General features: G+C 35.6%; 1 protein-coding gene across 1 annotated transcript; it reads left to right on the top strand.

The window, feature by feature from the left end:
- The first annotated feature begins 2,361 nt into the window (after positions 1–2,361).
- LOC130801443 (uncharacterized) lies at positions 2,362–16,194 on the top strand. The gene is made up of 6 exons (XM_057665304.1): positions 2,362–2,932; positions 3,046–3,101; positions 5,523–5,577; positions 11,940–12,020; positions 12,105–12,362; positions 15,870–16,194. Exons 1-5 carry the CDS (start codon positions 2,710–2,712, stop codon positions 12,329–12,331), a joined length of 642 nt encoding a protein of 213 aa, XP_057521287.1. The 5' UTR covers positions 2,362–2,709; the 3' UTR covers positions 12,332–12,362; positions 15,870–16,194.
- The last annotated feature ends 1,267 nt before the right edge of the window (positions 16,195–17,461 follow it).

Below are 17,461 nucleotides of genomic sequence, written 5' to 3'. Positions count from 1 at the left end.
TTGCTTCTGTGCTAATGTTGCTTCTGTGCTGTTGTTGCTTTCCTCTGTGTCCCAAAAATTGTTGTTGGTTGCTGTTCTTTTGCTTAAACGAAGGTTGTTGTTGCAACTGTTGAAATTTGTTGAGTTTGGTTGTTGGTTACTTCTGACATTTCTACATTCAAATCCCCTTCTTCATATCCCCCTGCATACCCAATGAGTTCCACAAGCTGATTCATTTTTTCTGTACTTAGCTTTGTGAATAAATATTGAAGTGAATCCACAACCAATTGTTTGTCAATAGTGAGGTAATCTGGTAAAGTCCCTTCCCTTGCTGCCTTTGTTTTGTTCATGTGAGGAATGTGATAGTCAAACCCCCCCTGTTTTTTCATGACCTCTATCATACAAGCTTGTAAAGTTATGAATACAAACCTTAAACATTGTGGACTCAGATTTTGAAATGCATTATTCACAGCCTTAAGCAACTCTTTAACATTGTAAGCTGATTTTTGATATTGCAAAGCTTGAATTGATCTAAAAAAACCTAAATCTAGCACGTTCATGTCAGGGGAATTTGGAGGTTGTTGCACTAATTGTATATTAAATCCATCTTTCATTGCCTCTTCTAAAAACCCTCTGTCATTGTGTGCTATATGAGGTTTGGCATTGTCTTGTTGAATGTAAATATGCTTGGATAATTCAGCAGGCCATTTTGCCCTAATGGTTGGCAGCACATTAGTGATAAGCATTTCTCTAATGTGCTCTTTTGTGATTGATTGTATTGGCTTAGTTTCCATCTCCCCCCTTTTCCTGTTCTTTGAGCTTCTTTTTGCGGGCTCCTGTGTAATAAATGGCCAAATGCCTATCTTTCCATCAAAAAAAACATCACCATCAGTTGTAAATATAGGCTTTGTTACAGCACACATAAACATGATTTTTGGTATAAACCTTTTTGATTGACATTCTCTATGTGGTTCTACTTCACTCGGAGCTAGATAATAACTCTGTGTCTCTCGGGTTAGATAGAAATGTTTTTCATCTATGTGAACAACGTTAGTAAATGGCTTAAACTTGAATTGATTATTTTGTTCATTGTATTCACATTTAGATAATGCAAAGCTTAACCTGTGTAACTTGTTGTTTTCATTCAAAGCTGGTTTGATTGCGTTTGTGTGCCTTCTTATTAGTTTGTTCCTCTTCCACCTACAAACCGTTGATTGTGACACTTCCATCTGCTTTGCTACTGAATGCTGTGTACCCTTGAGTTCATATTTGATTGCCTTAAATTTTTCTTCATCAAACTTTATTTTGTTTGCTGCTTCTTTCCCCCATCTCTTGCTGTTGAGGTTAATGATTGTGGAATTGGTTGTCATCTGCTTCTTGACATCATTCCACAATCGTGTAATTGTTTTCCTACAAACCTCAAACTCAATCGCAAGTGCGTTGATTGTGCCTTGCGCTGGTTTGCCCTTCTTATTTAATGCAGACAGTAGCTTCTGCATTATGCTTTCTCTTTGTTGTGTAGTTAAGTTTTTTGTAGGAGCCATTGTTTTAGATGATTGTGTAATAAATGAGCATTGTCATTGTCTATTTATGTTTTCTGTTTTGTAATGTTATGATTGATTTTTTCTTCTTGTTGCACATTTCATTTTTGGCGCCACACTTTCTGTTTTCTCAAATTTTTGCTGTGTGCTTTGGGAATTTTCTTGAATTGTTGGCGACAGTTTCTGATTATGTAATCAATTCCTTCTTTTTGGACATTTTAATTTTGGGTTTCAAAATAATTTGGGTACTGTGATGATATTTTCCATTTTGAAAAATTGGTTGTTTATAAATTGGAGGCTATTTAAGAAATTATTAATTCATTTTTTGGGTAATTTGGAAAATCTGAAGTCAATGATCGCAAAAAAATTCGCACTCACATGATCAGTAACGACTGCAACTACACCGAAGCTGTTGAAGAATTGAGAAGGCTCTCGGAGATACCGTAATTGATGTATTTAATTTTTAGTACTCTTGAGAAATTTATGTAATTTCCAAAAATTATTGTAAACGTAGGACTTAATTATGTAATTTAGGACTTAATTAAATTATCGATGTAATTGTGGCGCAAAAAAATTTTAAACTTTTGGTGCCAAAAAAAATCAGCTTTTAAGTTGGTGGGAATTTGGTGGGAATCATTAATTCCTTAATCTTTACAATTAAAAACCCATAATACTACTCTCTCTCTTCCTTTAGGGTCCCATTTTGACTTTTCTTAAAATCCGTGAAAAGTCAAATGGGACAGTTCAGCTGAATAGGAGGGAGTATAAAGTTAACTTGGAGGGAATATTATTGACTGCTGAGGCTGCCATTTTTTTTTTATTTTTTCTATATATTAATTCATAAAAGGTGATGAGCCTGGACTTGAGAGACCATTTCTCGGTCTCTCAATAGTGTTAATGTTTTAAGTGAAGAATATTTTTTTTTTTTGAGCTGCAATTAGCATATTCAGGTTACAAAAACTGAGGTAAGCTGTTAGCATGTTATATTACTAAGGTAACACAGCACAATTGAAGATACTCTCATACCTCTATTTTACCTTTTTTTTTCTGCCCTTGAAGCCCCTAAATAGGGCCGGAGATTCTGTGTGAAGAACGGCCGAGTAAGAGAGAAGAATCTCTGTATTTCAAATTGAAATTGAAAACCCTTTTCCGTCTTTTACAAAACCCTAATTTGTTTTGAGGAAATACAATGGAAGGGGAGGATAATAGAAGCAGCAGTAGCAGTAATATAGTCCCTGAAAAAGTAATGGAAGGAGTAAGAACAATACTGGCAAATATTGATGAATTAAAGTCAAACTTTGATGAATTTATTTCTCTTGCGTCTGACTCTGAAATTATCTCTCAATTACCCCCTTTAGAAAGAGCTCAATCCCTTCTTTTACTTGCCAAACTTACTTCAGTTCTTTTGGCTGGTAATCTTCTTTTTTTCTCTGCTCAAATTTTTGTTAATTTATCTTTTCTGATTGCATTTTATGATTCTAATGGTTGATATAATTGGGGGGTTTGTTTTGTTTTTTCCATGCAGTGAGGCTGAGGTGCACCGGAGTTTACCTTGATCATCATCCTATTAAAGGAGAACTTGTATGTGTTCCTTTTGATTTGACTTTTTTGGTTTGTTGTTTTTATTTAACTTCTAACTTTGCAATTTTTTTTGTTCTATATCCTGAGCAAATTTTGATTCTTTTTTATACTAAGGTTGTTTTGGGTGAGTTACTTGTAAATTTTTATTGGTTGGAGTGTGATTTTATCAATTAAATGCCCCTGCGAATGGTAAATATTTTGTTGTTCGTGCCATCCCGGATAAAGAAGTAGGCTTGCCGCTTGTGGTTAGTTGACGACTCGAGTGTAAAATATCACATTTCATTATATGACTGAATAAAATTTGATGCGGACTTCCCTGAACTTTCTAAATCCATGATGCAAGGGTTCTAGGTCTACTGCCCAAACGAGTCCCATTGCCAATTCTCATGTTTAAGAGAAAATACACAACGGGAAAATTTAGGTCGAAGCTAAGAGTTGTTAGATGCTACAAAAAGCGTAAGATATAAATCGTTGTTCTTTGCATGCACAAGATAAGTGAATTATTGGAGAGGCCAATAGATACGTAAAACAGAAAAAAATGCAAATCATGGTACTCAAGCAAAAAATAGGAAAATAAATAAAGTTAATACTATGATTGATGAGCTGTTAGCCAAGACTTATGTAGATTAGAACAATTTATTGCCCCGATTCGATCATGTGGTTTCCACCTAGTTAAGGTGTGAGAGTCAAATGTACGAAATCTTTTTCTCGTATAAACAAAGATGTTGCTTCTGATTGTTCGTGGAGAGAAATATTGAATACTATCAGTGCATCTGAACTCAAATAGTAGCAAAGGAAGCATTCATCGTAAAATTTTGGGAGGATCGATATAATGTGATTCAATGTGTCCAAAAATGTTGTATATGGTAAAGGCGTTGATGTTAGGCTGACACTCTTTGAGAGTGTTCTTGAGGGCTTTAGATATAAAATAGGAGATGAGGAGGTACGAATTTAGATATTTTACAAACATATAATTTGTAACTACTTAACATGAGGTATAAAAAAAACAAAAGAAGCCATTTAGTGAGTTATAAAAGCATAACGAATGCAAGCCAAATCAATCACTTCTTGACTAGAAAAAATGATAAGAAAGAATGTTTATTCACCGAGCGCAAATCTCTTAGTCCTTAATATTCTTATGCATCACACAATATAAAATTGAAGGACAACGAAAATTCAAATTGTGGAACTTGAAAGCAGAAAATGTTAAAATTTGGTGCTTATAGAGTCGTTAAAAAGATTGGACAAGCGTGACAGACACAAATTTGACTTAGTCAAAGATAAATCTAGAATAATCATATATATTTTATGGTAGTGTAAAAGATACAATGTGGAGATATGAGGAAGTTAAGTTTGTACAAAGAATAAGACATTTTAATAAACTTTAGAAAAAATATAGAATAATAGGATTGATGAGAGCAATGCATAATACAAGGAATCCAAAGTAAAAACAAATAGGCATACGATAAATTGGACTCGATAGAATAGGAGAATCATTTCAATGGAATTTTGGTAAGGACACAGGTGGTTAAAAATAATCCTAGTTGGGTGAAGTGTGAAGAATAAACACAAGATGACTTTCTTATCCAGTTATCCTAGATGAAGAGATCAAAGATAAACGGGAGGAGTTTTTTGACAAGCTGTTCAACGAATCTAAGCGGAGCGATGAAAGACGTTTTGAAGGAAGGATGGTAAAAAAGAACTTGTGAAATGCGTAAACAAAGTAGAGGTGGAAGAAGCCTTTTGACCATTGACAATACTCTTATTGAAGCGTAGAAATGTTTAAGGTAAATGAGATTGAATTGAATTGATTAACTAATCTCTTTAACAACATATTGAGAACAAATGAGAGGCTCAAAAATTAGAGGATATTTATATTACCTATCTATGAAAATGAAGGGCTACACAAAATTGTTTTTAATACTTGCAATTTAAATTCATTATCCACACCATAAAGCTTATAAAGAGGTGATAGAACACTGATTCTAAAGATGCTCAAACTTTTACAAAAATCAATTTAGTTTTATGCCAAGACGATTAGAAGCTATTCATCTTGATGTTACATATTACAACAATTGAAGCTATTCATCTTATTGATGAATGTCAATGTTGAGTTAGAGTCAAAATTGTTTAAACTAATTTACATTATTTATATGAAATGTTGTTTTAGGACAAGATGTACGTGTCTGCCTGGTTGTAAATTTAAATGTGAAGGAGCTCCTTCCAAACTTGTGAATCCAATTTTCACAAGAAAAATTTGATGAATTTTTGTTGGTCAACTTATTGAGTTTTCAGTTGCTTTGTTTTTCTCTAGTTATTCTTACAAATTATGATTGATTTCTATGTTGTGGTTTTTTGCTGTAGTTTTCTTTATCAAGGTATGAAGCTATTTAACTTACATTTTTGTTGTTTCTTATATAGGAGAGATTGAGCCGATATCAAGAAAAACTTGAGCGTTTTGTGGAACAAAGTAAAGGTATTATCTATTGGTTTAAAGTATCGCATGATGTAAGTTTTTGCTATGCCCTTTATCAAAGAAAAAAACTCGGTGACCTACCAAATAAAGAAGAAGGCGGTTGCAACAATTAAGTGACATGACTTTTTGCCCTTATTGGGTTTTTTTGGAAGTTATAACTGGGATACCCCAGATTTAGCTTGAAAAAGGATTGATAGAGTAATCATATCAACAAGTTGCTTCTTCTTTTCATGGGAGCCCATCTGCTAAGAACTCCACAATTAAGCGTTCTTGGTGGGGAGAAATCTTAGGATGGGTGACCTCCTAGGAAGTTTTCTTAGGTGCGCAGGCCAAAGTGCGCTGGAAAGAATTGTATTGGTCTCTGGGGCCAGTCTACAGTCTTCATGAGTAGTCACGAGCGGTCTGAGAGGCCGGGGTGTTATAATAACATAAAAGGAATCTTTTAGAGAATATGCTAGATCTTTATGAGGTGGCATTATATCCATAGTTACCTGAAATGCAATACGGTTTGGGATGTGGTACGGGAACAAGAACGCGGGATGTCACCTAGCGCGACTCCGGAATGATGGGAGCGTTTTTTATAATTTATAATTAATTATGAGAGATAGAAAAATAATGAATAAAATAAAAATATAAGAAGATTAAATAAAATAGAGAAAAGGGAAATAAGAAAAGAATAAGAGAAAAAAGTTAATGTACCACATGTGATATGACTGCCAAGTGCCAACTGGCAAAATAAAAAGAAGGGGAGTAGGAGTAATATCATGCAATAAAGCTGAAAAGATATGGGCCAGCCCATGACTTTTGATCTACCCATATTAAAACCTAAATATTACATCTTCTAAGTTAGAGAAAGGAAAAAAGCACAGAAGACAAACAACAATGGGGCGCCGCTCAAATTTTGTGTAATAACCAAGATTTCTTCCTTTTTACTCTCTTCTCTTCATGTTCTTCTAATTTTCTCCATATTTCTTTGCTTCCTTCTTAATTTCTCTTCTTTCACAAGTTTTCTTCTCTTTTTGCGGGGTCAAAATATCATAATTTCATGGAGTTGAACTTTTTTTGGGTCAAATTAGTTGACGATTGGGTACTCGTCCCATGGCGGTCCGGTACATTAGCGTTCCGCATTTTGGGTCGGTCATCCCCGATCGGAAAACGGTCCACCGTCCCACGTTCCGGGTAACTATTATTATATCTGCTATAGTATAAATAGTCAATATGTGAACTAGTTAAGTAAGCCTAATATTGTAAGAAAGAAGTACCTTGGGTGTTTGGAGTCTTCCCTGTGCTCGAATCAGATAAGCTGGAATTGTTGTTCTTTTCTCTCTCTTCTTTTCCGAAATACAATCCTTCCTCTCTTCTTTTTCTATTTTCTATCCATGCAATCCTTGCAAATCAGATCATAGCAGTTCTTGGTATTAAAGCATAAGATCCGAGAATGGTGAACCCTACTCAAACCCAAAGTATTGAAAACCTAGAATCTAAAATTAACTAACTACCCATCCAAATCAACTCTAAATTGGACAACCTTCGTTTGAGATAACCCAAAAAAACCAAAAAAAAAAAAAATGAAGCCCTATCATCCCAATTAACAATCATGAATCAAACTTTACAAATGTTTTGCTAAAAAATCGATAACAACAGAACCCCTTATCCTGAATTCAATAGCCTAATCCCAAACCAAAATAACAATATGTTACAAACCATTCCTAGCGTGATACTCACCTTTGATGGAGAAAACCCAGACAAATGGATCCTTCAGGCGGAACGATACTTCCATTTTCATAGACTGATGGAGGAGGAGATATTAGAAGCGACAGTGGTAACCCTTGAGGGTGACGCGTTGCGCTGGTTTCAGTGGGAGCATTTAATCGTTGGGCAGAATTGAAGGCATTGTTATTGGAACAATTTAGACCGGTGGATGAAGGGTCGCTCCACGAGTAATGGCCGACTCTACTGCTAACCGGAACAATATAGCCTATCAGTGTGATTTCATTGAAAGGGCAAACCCTCTCGGTAAGATTTCTGAGTAAATGTCCTTCGAGTCCTTTATGAAGGGGTTGAAAGATGATGTGAAAACGAATTAAGGGTTCATGGGTCCATAACTTTAAAAGAGGTTGTGACTTGGGCTATAAGGATGGACCAAAAATTACATCTTGAGACTTATAGACAAACGTACCCAAGTGCCCATAAGAAATATTAACCATCACATGTATCTTACCCTTACCCTTCCCAACCCAGAATTTATAGCCCACAAAAATCTTCCCCAAACACTGCCTACCTCAGCCTTCCATTTCAAACAACCCCTATCGAGCTCCCTTTAATCCAAATTAACCAACTCATTCGAACCCAACCATAAACCGATCACAATTGACTTTAACCAATTGGAAACTCCTTTAGAAGAGGGCTAAGGGTCTTTGCTTTACATGCAACGAAAAATAGTCTCCAAAATCATAATTGCAAACAAAAAGAACTGAAATTGTTAGTAGTATTAGATGAACGAGGATTCGAAGAAGAGGAACTGGAAGAACCAGGACTTTTGTTTTTGGAGTATACAACTACTTCTACGGCTGATATATCGTTAAGTTCAGTTGTCGGGCTAACTAACCCCAAAGCCATGAAGATTAGGGGAGATATTAGGGAAGTAGAGGTAGTCGTTATGGTTGACCCCTAGGCGACAAATAATTTCTTTTCAGTAGATACAATGAAAGAAAAAAGAATATTCAATACTCTAATTGCATCAGATTTGGGGTAACTTTGGGCAATAGTGAGAAGATACAAGAGGAAGGTGAATGCAAACACTTACAAATTGAAGTTTAGGGTATATGCATTTGCGATGATTTTTTGATTTTAGGGCTAGGAAATTTGACTTAATTTTGGAACTCCATTGGACCTATAATTGGGTAAAATCGTCACCAACTGGAAACAACAACTGATGCGTTTTAGTTGGGAGAGAAGGATGATTGAATTGAGAGGAGATCCTTCATTGGGAGTGACCCAAATTTCTTTAAAAGCAATGGAGCGTGTGTTAAAAAAAGAAAAAAATAATGGGGTATTGGTTGAATTGAGTCAATTACAGGAGGATAGAAAGGCGGAAATGAATGAGCCACCAGCATACTTGTAGAGCCCTAGGGAATGTTTGCTGAATCCCGAGAGCTCCCTCCTTACCGTGGGCAAGATCATGCCATTGTATTAAAGGAGGGTACGTATCTAGTGAGTGTTAGGCCTTATCACTATCCAAAAGTTCAGAAAAATGAGATCAAAAAAATGGTTCGTGCCATGCTTAAAGCCTGGATTATTCAACCCTCCACCAACCCTTTTTCAAGTCCAGTGATCTTTGTCAAGAAAAAGGATGGGTCATGGAGATTCTGTATGGACTACCGAGCATTTCAACAAAGTCAGCAGAAAAATACCCAATCCCGATCATAGATGAACTTCTGGATGATCTCTATGGTGTCCAAGTCTTCTCAAAACTTGATTTAAAATCAGGTTACCACCAAATCTGGATGAAGAAAGAAGCTGTGGCCAAAATGTCGTTTAGAACACACGAAGGGCATTTTGAATACCTAGTTTTGCCCTTCTGGCTCACCAACGCTCTGTTGCACATTTCAAGCTCTAATGAACGAGGTATTGCGCCCTTGTCTTCTTCAATTTGTGCTTGTCTTTTTTGACAACATTTTGATTTATAGTAAGTCCATTGAGGTTCATGCCACTCATGTTTCTATGGTACCGTATACTTTGCCCCACAACAAGAAAAACTGTGAGTTTGGGGTGAATGAGATAGCTTATCTAGGTCACATTATTACGAGGAAAGGGGTTGCTATGGACAGTTACAAAGAAGTATCTATGACGGCGTGGCCAGTACCAAACAACTTGAAAGTATTTAGGGGATTCCTCAGTCTCACCGGATATTACATGAAATTCTCGAGGAACTATGCTTGGATAGCTGAACCCTTGACTGAACAACTTCATAAGGACGTGTTTGGATGGAATTCCGAGGCTCAAGCTGCCTTTAAAACTCTAAAAACAATGACAATAGCCCTTGCTATGGCAGTTATTTCGCAAAATCCTTCATCATTGAGACTGACGTGTCAAGTTTTGGGTTGGGTGCTATCGTGTTACAAGAGAAGTCCCGTGGCCTTTTTTAGTAAGACTCTAGGGAAGAGAGCGAGTTTGAAATCTATTTACGAAAAAGAATTGATTGCCATCATTTTTGCGATTCTCAAATGGCGTCATTATCTTTTAGGGAGAAAATTTGTGGTGAGAATCATCAAAGTAGCTTGAAATTTTTACTTGAGCAATGATAAGCGGGGGTTGAGTACCAAAAATGGGTCACAAGAATTACTGTTTTGATTTTGACATCGTGTATGATCCCGAGGCTTCCAGAAAAGTCGTAGATTCCTTGTCTAGGAGGGTGTAATTATATAAGAACTTGGTGATATTATGTAACTCAAGTGAGGTTGATTGGCAAGGTCTTGTGAAGCTGTGGAACAAGACCCCAACTAAATTCCATAAAACATAAAACAAAGAGTAGTAACAGGTGTGGAGGTCCTCAAGGGTTTTTCCTTGCTAAGAGGGCAACTCTATTACAAAGGTAGATACGTTCTGCCTAAGTCCATGGTGGTATTGCAACAGTACCATGATTCACCTATGGGTGGACTTGCCGGTGAAAACCTATGTTCGAATTGGTTATGATTTATATTGGGAAGGCATGAAGAAGAGGATTGCAAAATATGTCAAAGATTGTGAAGTGTGTTAAAGGAAAAAATCCTTATCCTTGTCCTCGGTACAACTTCTCCAACCCTTGCACATTCCTTAGTTTGGGAACATATCTCTATGGATTGAAGGGCTTTCAAAGTCAAAAGGCAAAGATACGACTTATAGATCGGCTCACCAAATATGCTCATTTTATTGCTTTGAAACTCCTATTACCGCTACTTCAATAGCAGCAGAATTTGTTCCTGAGATTTTTCGGTTACGTGGCTTTCCCGCTACTATTATCTCTAGCAGGGATAAAGTATTCATGAGTTTATTTTGGCGTGGGCTTTTTCGCTTACACATGACAAGCCTTCGTTGAAGCACAGCTTACCATCCTCAGATGGATGGGCAAACCGAAATGGTCAACAAGAAACTTGAGACGTATATACGTTGTTTTATCAATGGACAACCTAGGAGGTGTCTTTCTTGGCTTCATTGGGCCGAGTATAGTTAGAACACTTCACCACACTCCTCCACCAAACCATCTCCATTCCAAGCCTTATACAGAAGACTTATGCCTCATTTTTGTCGTGTAAGTCCTTGGGCAACAACAGTTGGTAGTTTGGTAGAGATGCTCCAGGAGCGAGATGCCATGTTGGATGACTTGAAATTTCATTTGTTACGTGCTCAGTAGTTTGGTAGAGATGCTCCGGGAGCGAGATGCCATGTTGGATGACTTAAAATTTCATTTATTACGTGCTCAACAAATAATGAAAGCCAATGAAGATAAGTAGAGGAGAGACGTAAGCTTTATTGAAGAGGACAATGTGTTCCTTAAATTACAACTGTATCGACAAAAGTCTCTTGCTCACAAATAGAATGAAAAGCTCTCTCCTCGCTACTATGGGCCTTACAGTAAGGAAAATTGGTTCCACGGCTTATGAGCTTGAATTACCTCCTAATAGTTGAATCCATCCAGTCTTTCATATATCACAATTCAAGAAGGCTCGAGAAAAGTGGGAGTCCAATGAGCTACCAGCACACAATTCTGATGACTTGGAGATGTCAGCCATTCCAGAGGAGGTGTTAACTGTTCGTTATGACAATAGTGGAGTTTTAGAGGTTCTGATTATGTGGGAAGACTTATCTCCTGCGGAGGCAACATGGGATTTGGCGTCGGTGCTTGACCATGTATTTACTGATTTTTACCTTGAGGAAAAGGTGAAGCTCCAAACCGAGGTGTATTTCTATGCCTTTCATCAAAGAAAAAACTATGTGACTTGGCTTTTTGGCCTACAACTTACTGGTTTATTTTGGAAGCTATAACAGAAAAAGGAATCTTTTAGAGAATGTGCTAGATCTTTATGAGGTGGCATTATAGCTGCTATAGTATAAATAGTCATTATGCGTGCTAGTAAAGTAAGCCTAAATTTGTAAGAAGTACCTTGGGTATTTGGAGTCCTCCCCTGTACTCGAATCAGGTGGAATTGTAATTCTTTTCTCTCTCCTCTCTGAAATACAATCCTTCCTCTCTTCTATTTTCTGTCCATCTAATCCATGCATATCAGATCATAGCAGTTTTTACTGGAAGTATACGCTGAAAATCCATGGCATTTTGGTAAATAATATATCTATGATGTCATTTTGTTTCACTTTATCTGCAGCACCTTTGCGGCCTAGTACTACTCTGAACACACAAGGAGCAGCACGCTTTCTTGAACACTCTTTACCTGATCTTACCCCTGGTAAGGCTTAATACTTCCACTGAAATCGAGTTTTTCACAAATGTTCTTTTGAAAATGATGATATTGTCTTTTTCAATTTTGCAGAGCAGAGAAAACGAATGAGGGCGATTAGTAAAGTTGAGGGAAAAATGAAGTACTCGGAGAGGGCTAACCAGAAAAAGAGGAAAACTCCAATAAGTGATATGAAATCTGTTCGAGAGGCCGCAGAAGTGTTTCTGGAAAAAGCTGCTCGTGAGCTTCTTGGTGAAAATATTGGAGGCATGAAGGGTCCTTTGGCCCCTGTACAAGCCGTAAATATAGATGATGAATGAACCACTAATAATGTGGTCTGCTGACTATGAGGTACGCGCATTAACATCTTTGCTTCTTGGTTCTTATCCTATTCTTTGCCGATTCATTTCCTCATAATGCGTGGATGACATAACTGCCTAGTGTGTTTCATAGCGACTTAACTGGTTGGAAAGGATTCTGCTTAGCTTAGTTGATGAGTGTTGGTTAACACGTAAGCTTGCAAGGTTCTGTGCACTGTTCCTTTTGGTTTGTGGAATGAGTTCTGATTTTAATGTTACAACTTACAAGCTTCCTGTACTACTCTCCTAAGTCTAATATTGACAATGTATTAAAACATAAAACAAGATATTTGAGAGGCTTGTACTCTCCTATGTCTTACACTCAATTACAGTAATTCCCAGATGCCCTTTCCATTTTGTCCTTTATTCTTATACTATAACAAACTCTAAGATTCTAACTATGTCCTTTATTTGTTAGGACCAAAAGTTTATATCATTTTGGTTTTGGATTATAATGGACTATAGTAAAATGGCTTCTTGAATCATATGGACTTTTTATTTATGCAAAGTTGCTAATGATGTTTACTACCAACGATCATTAGGAAACAACCTCTTTATTATCACTAAAAAGTGTATTAACAATGGTGAAGTTGCATACATCTAACCCTGCCAGATTCCACCCCAAGTGGCAGCCACTTAATGGCATTAGGGACAATGAACTGTTGTGTTGTTGTCTAAGATCCTAACTCTACGATTGTTCATAATAACTTATTTAATAATTCTTATATTCTGTTATAGCATCTTATGCTGCTTCATTGACTAAATTGCCCTATGCCAATTTTTAAACTCATGATGCGTTACAGGAGGTTAATGACCCCAGAGTCTCAGACACCTAATATTCCATGTTGGAGTAATAATTAATTGGATCCACTGCATAAAATTGTGGACACTGATCTAAATCATAATTGCGTGTGAATCTAGCTAATGTAATAGTTATGAATCATCTAATAAGTAGTAAAAAATTAATGATTTCCTACGTAACAATTTAGAAGTATTAGAGAAGATTGTATTTGCAATTCACCTAAGTCTTGTTGCACTGTTTGATCGGTCTCTTTCCGATGCATGCTCATCCATTAAGTGGCTCCCACCTACGTGGTGGGCTGGAGGTTGGATACCCGTAACCTTACCTTGTGATAAATATGAAGTTGTTTTCAAATGACCGTTGTTAGCAAACATCATTTAGCATGATTTTATGAGTCATTTTACTATAGTACATTATAATTTAATAAACGAAAGGATCATAAAGCTTTCGCCCCATTGAAAATTGGATAAATATACACATTGTTCAACATTTCATATTAGAAAAGTTGAAGGTGGAATTTTGAAGAGCTTATAAAAGGAAGAGGTAGACAGAGGATGATTTGGATAGCATGCGTGAAACATGACATGTAGAATTGAGATTCATAGGAGCATATGGCGATAGATTGAAATGATTAGAAGATGTTATATACTCCCTCCGTTTCAATGACTTTATCCCATTTCATTTGGGCATGTCTGTCAAGACATATATTGAAGTCTTAATATGTTTAACGGGGCATAACTAAAAATTAGAAAAAATATGCATGGGGGAAATAAACATTTAAGACTCTGAATTATAATCATAGAAAGGAGTATACATGGAATAGGTATTACTACTTTCATTCCCTAAATATATGCAGTTTATCTGTCTATTTTCTGTTGTCATTTCTTTTCAAGTATCACTAAACCCAGAAGCTTGTTGAATTACTCGAACAGTCATACTATAAACTTTACATGCGGTAAATCCTCTTTCGTATGGATGGCTATTAATCGGGGAGGCATAAATTTAGTTTGGGGTATTCAATATAGTGAAAAAGAATGGTACTGCTAGATTTCCTTTATTGGAGTGTGATTCACTCTTCTTATTCTATTTTCCCAACTTTTGGTTAACAGAAAAACCCTGAATGTTCAAATTCCCTCCTCTCCTGAGATTTTTACGCCCACTATTTTATATACTCCCATGCCCCACCAACGCACACCCTGTTCTGTTGCAACTCTATGCCCCTCCAACGCACACCCTGTTCTGTTGCAACTCTATGCTGTTACCACAGCTATCCAGTCGTTACTATGAGCAGTAAGTCACCACAATTCAAAGTAGAATTCAAAGCAATAGAAAAATAGATCATAGGGAGGAAGAGAGGTTGTGCATTAGTCACATCCCCAACCTAAATCAGGCAAAAAGCAGTAAGACGAAAAACACCATTTCACCTGAAGCATTTATCTTTCAGCTGAAGGAACTCAGATCTGAAGCTGCAGTAGTGGTTGACAGCTTTTGTGTCGCTATGAGCAGTTGGGCAAAATCTGGATCAAAAGTTATTGAAGATTATTGACTGGTTTTAAAGATGATGGCATTAAATCAGTTATGAAAATATACTCAAAAATATAATGGTTAGTTTTCTTGATTATTTTAGATTCTCAGTCCTTATAATGAGTTCCATTTCCTGATTCCTTTTCTTTTGGTATTGACAATCAAACAGTCTCTCATAGAAAGGCGTGTATTATTACTTTGATTCCCTCCTTGATAGAGTTTATCTGACTAGTTTTTTTTTACTCTTCAAGTATTAGCCACTCCAGTAGCTTTTTAACTACTCAAATAATCATACTCTTTATCTTCACATTACAGTGAATCATCATAACTCCCAAAGGAACTTAAAATATTTAATGGCATCTTAACTCGTTTCGAAAATCATGTTAGCATTTTAGACTATGGTTTACAACAACACAACTCTCTATTAACCCAATGCCATTAAGTGGCTTCTACCAAGGGTCGGGTTTGGGATGGTCGGATTTACGCAACCTTACCCTTATTAAGGATAAAACTAACAAAGGTTGTTTTCAATTGACCCTTCTTAGCAAAACGAGCCGTTTTACTTTAATCCATTAAAATCCGAAACCAAAGAACGATAAATCTTTAGCTCTATCGAAATAATGGATATAATGTGAGATGAAAATTTATAAGTATGAATTCTTCTTATTCTGTATTGTAATATGTTTCGTCATCTCAATGCACTGCTGATACATAATTTGTAAATTTCAGATGTGTTAAGTTCCATCCTAGGATATTTTTTTACTCACTTTGCAATATCGACTGAGTGGTAGTGCGATGGGGACCCTACTAAGATGTAGAATACAGTTCATAAGTAGCTTAGTTAGGTTAATTACTACTATTTCATTATCAGATCAAACGTAATCAAGTGAATTCATTCCATTATTCTCCGCTTATCCAACCCAATCTGAAATGTCTGCTTCACATTTTCCTTGATGTTGTGCAATCATTAGTCATTATTTCTTACTCTAAAATGTGAAGACCTGGTTTTAGATGTAATGTGTTTGCCGGCTTTGTGATCATCTTCTCTCCATTGGGATATATTTTCTTCAGTCTTCAAATATGATGAATCGTACAACTTTAACCTTGATAGTCTAGTTTTTGTTTTATTTTTTCACATTTAAATGAAATTGTTGGATATTGTGCTCCTGGCAGGTCTCAGTTTTTGACTCCAGCAATATTTTTGTTGAAGTGGGCAGCACCAGCACCAGCACCGGCAGCAGCAGCAGCAGCAGCACCAGATGCGCAATAATGGTGTCATTTTCATTAGTATTTAAAAGCAAATAGCCAATTAGAAGTGTTGCTTGTTGTTAATGGTAGTAGAAGTGTATTGAAGTCCTAGACCTAGATCTTGAATTTTGATGCACCTTCATCTGTTATCAAAGTGTAGAACCACAACTGTTGTCTGTTGGTATTTATACATTTTTCTTATTCCAACAACCAATCTTTATAATGCTCTTATTGTTCCAACTTCCAACTTGTTAGGAAAAATAAAAAAAAATTACAAATTGTTTTTCTTTCTTGTTTTAATGAAAAAGCTACAAAGAAATTTAAATAGAGATACAAAATAACAAAACTTAAAATTTTATTAACCTTATATAAAAAATAGTACAACTACTTAATTAACATATTACCTAAAATAAAGAAATCACTACTCCGTAAACTATTGACTATTACTCTATGATCTCGAAATTAACTATCCACTAACATAATGACTCTACTAAATAAATATTTCTAACTTTTAAAATAACTAACTCCTAAATAAAGTAGCTATTTTTATTTTAAATTAAATCTCGACACTCTCCGTGGATTAAAAATTTCATAGAAACGATTCTTGACTTGAACTTGATGTACTTACTGTAGAATTTGATATGCATTACCACTACTAGCTAAAAATTAGGAATAATAAAAATAAAACTAATTTTAGAGCATACTTCAACATACCCAGTTGCTCCAAAAATTCATGGAGCACCTATTTGACTATGTCCATGAGTGAAGCACTTCTCTTCATAACGCAAGGCACAACTCATCACCATCATTCAAATGCGCTTCTCATCAACCACATTTTTTGTTGATGCACATTCTCACTATTCATCAATAGTGCACATCTCTCCAAAAAACTTAAATTACTTTTTATCACCTAACTTCTTGAATGACATAATCACTAAAACTTGACATTTTAGAGCACTTGTCTCTATTATTCATCTTGATATCAAACACTCCTACAAATCTTCTCTACATTGAGCACGACTTTCTTACTTTCTGAAAATTGCAACTTCACATAAACTTACTACTCACCCTCTTTTTTAACTGTTCAAGTCTAATCCACTTAATTTATTATAGTTCTAATGAGATCTAATAAGCTGTATAATTTTTTAATACCTTCTTGGCAAGATATATTGATTATATGAGCAAAACAATATGTGTAATAATTGACCACCTAGGATCAAACTCAAATCTTGTTTAGAAATTTTTATTATTTACATATTTCTATTAATCTTGATTTTATGTTATAGATTAATGTGTACTTTTATACATCAACTCAAAATCAATAATTTTCATGTGTACTTTTATACATTAACTCAAAATCAATAATTTTTTTTTAATAAATTAATCATGGTCTAATGTGTTTTCACGCACATATACCATTAAAAGACTTCAACATTTCTAGAAAATTTGAAATAGATAAGTAAAATTATCAAAAAAAGCATACATTAAGCTATGCTTCAACTTATTTTTAAATATAA

This window comes from Amaranthus tricolor, chromosome 15 (genome assembly GCF_026212465.1).
Source record: "Amaranthus tricolor cultivar Red isolate AtriRed21 chromosome 15, ASM2621246v1, whole genome shotgun sequence".
Classification (NCBI taxonomy): Eukaryota; Viridiplantae; Streptophyta; class Magnoliopsida; order Caryophyllales; family Amaranthaceae; genus Amaranthus; species Amaranthus tricolor.
Note: the sequence above shows the minus strand (reverse complement) of the source record. Positions and strands in the feature narration are given on the sequence as shown.

Excerpts from the sequence above, each read along its gene's own strand:
- LOC130801443 (XM_057665304.1), top strand. The coding sequence starts at position 2,710 with ATGGAAGGGGAGGATAATAGAAGCAGCAGTAGCAGTAATATAGTCCCT. Across the intron at positions 3,102-5,522 it reads ATCCTATTAAAGGAGAACTT|GAGAGATTGAGCCGATATCA; the intron begins GTATGTGTTCCT and ends TTTCTTATATAG. Across the intron at positions 12,021-12,104 it reads TTTACCTGATCTTACCCCTG|AGCAGAGAAAACGAATGAGG; the intron begins GTAAGGCTTAAT and ends TCAATTTTGCAG.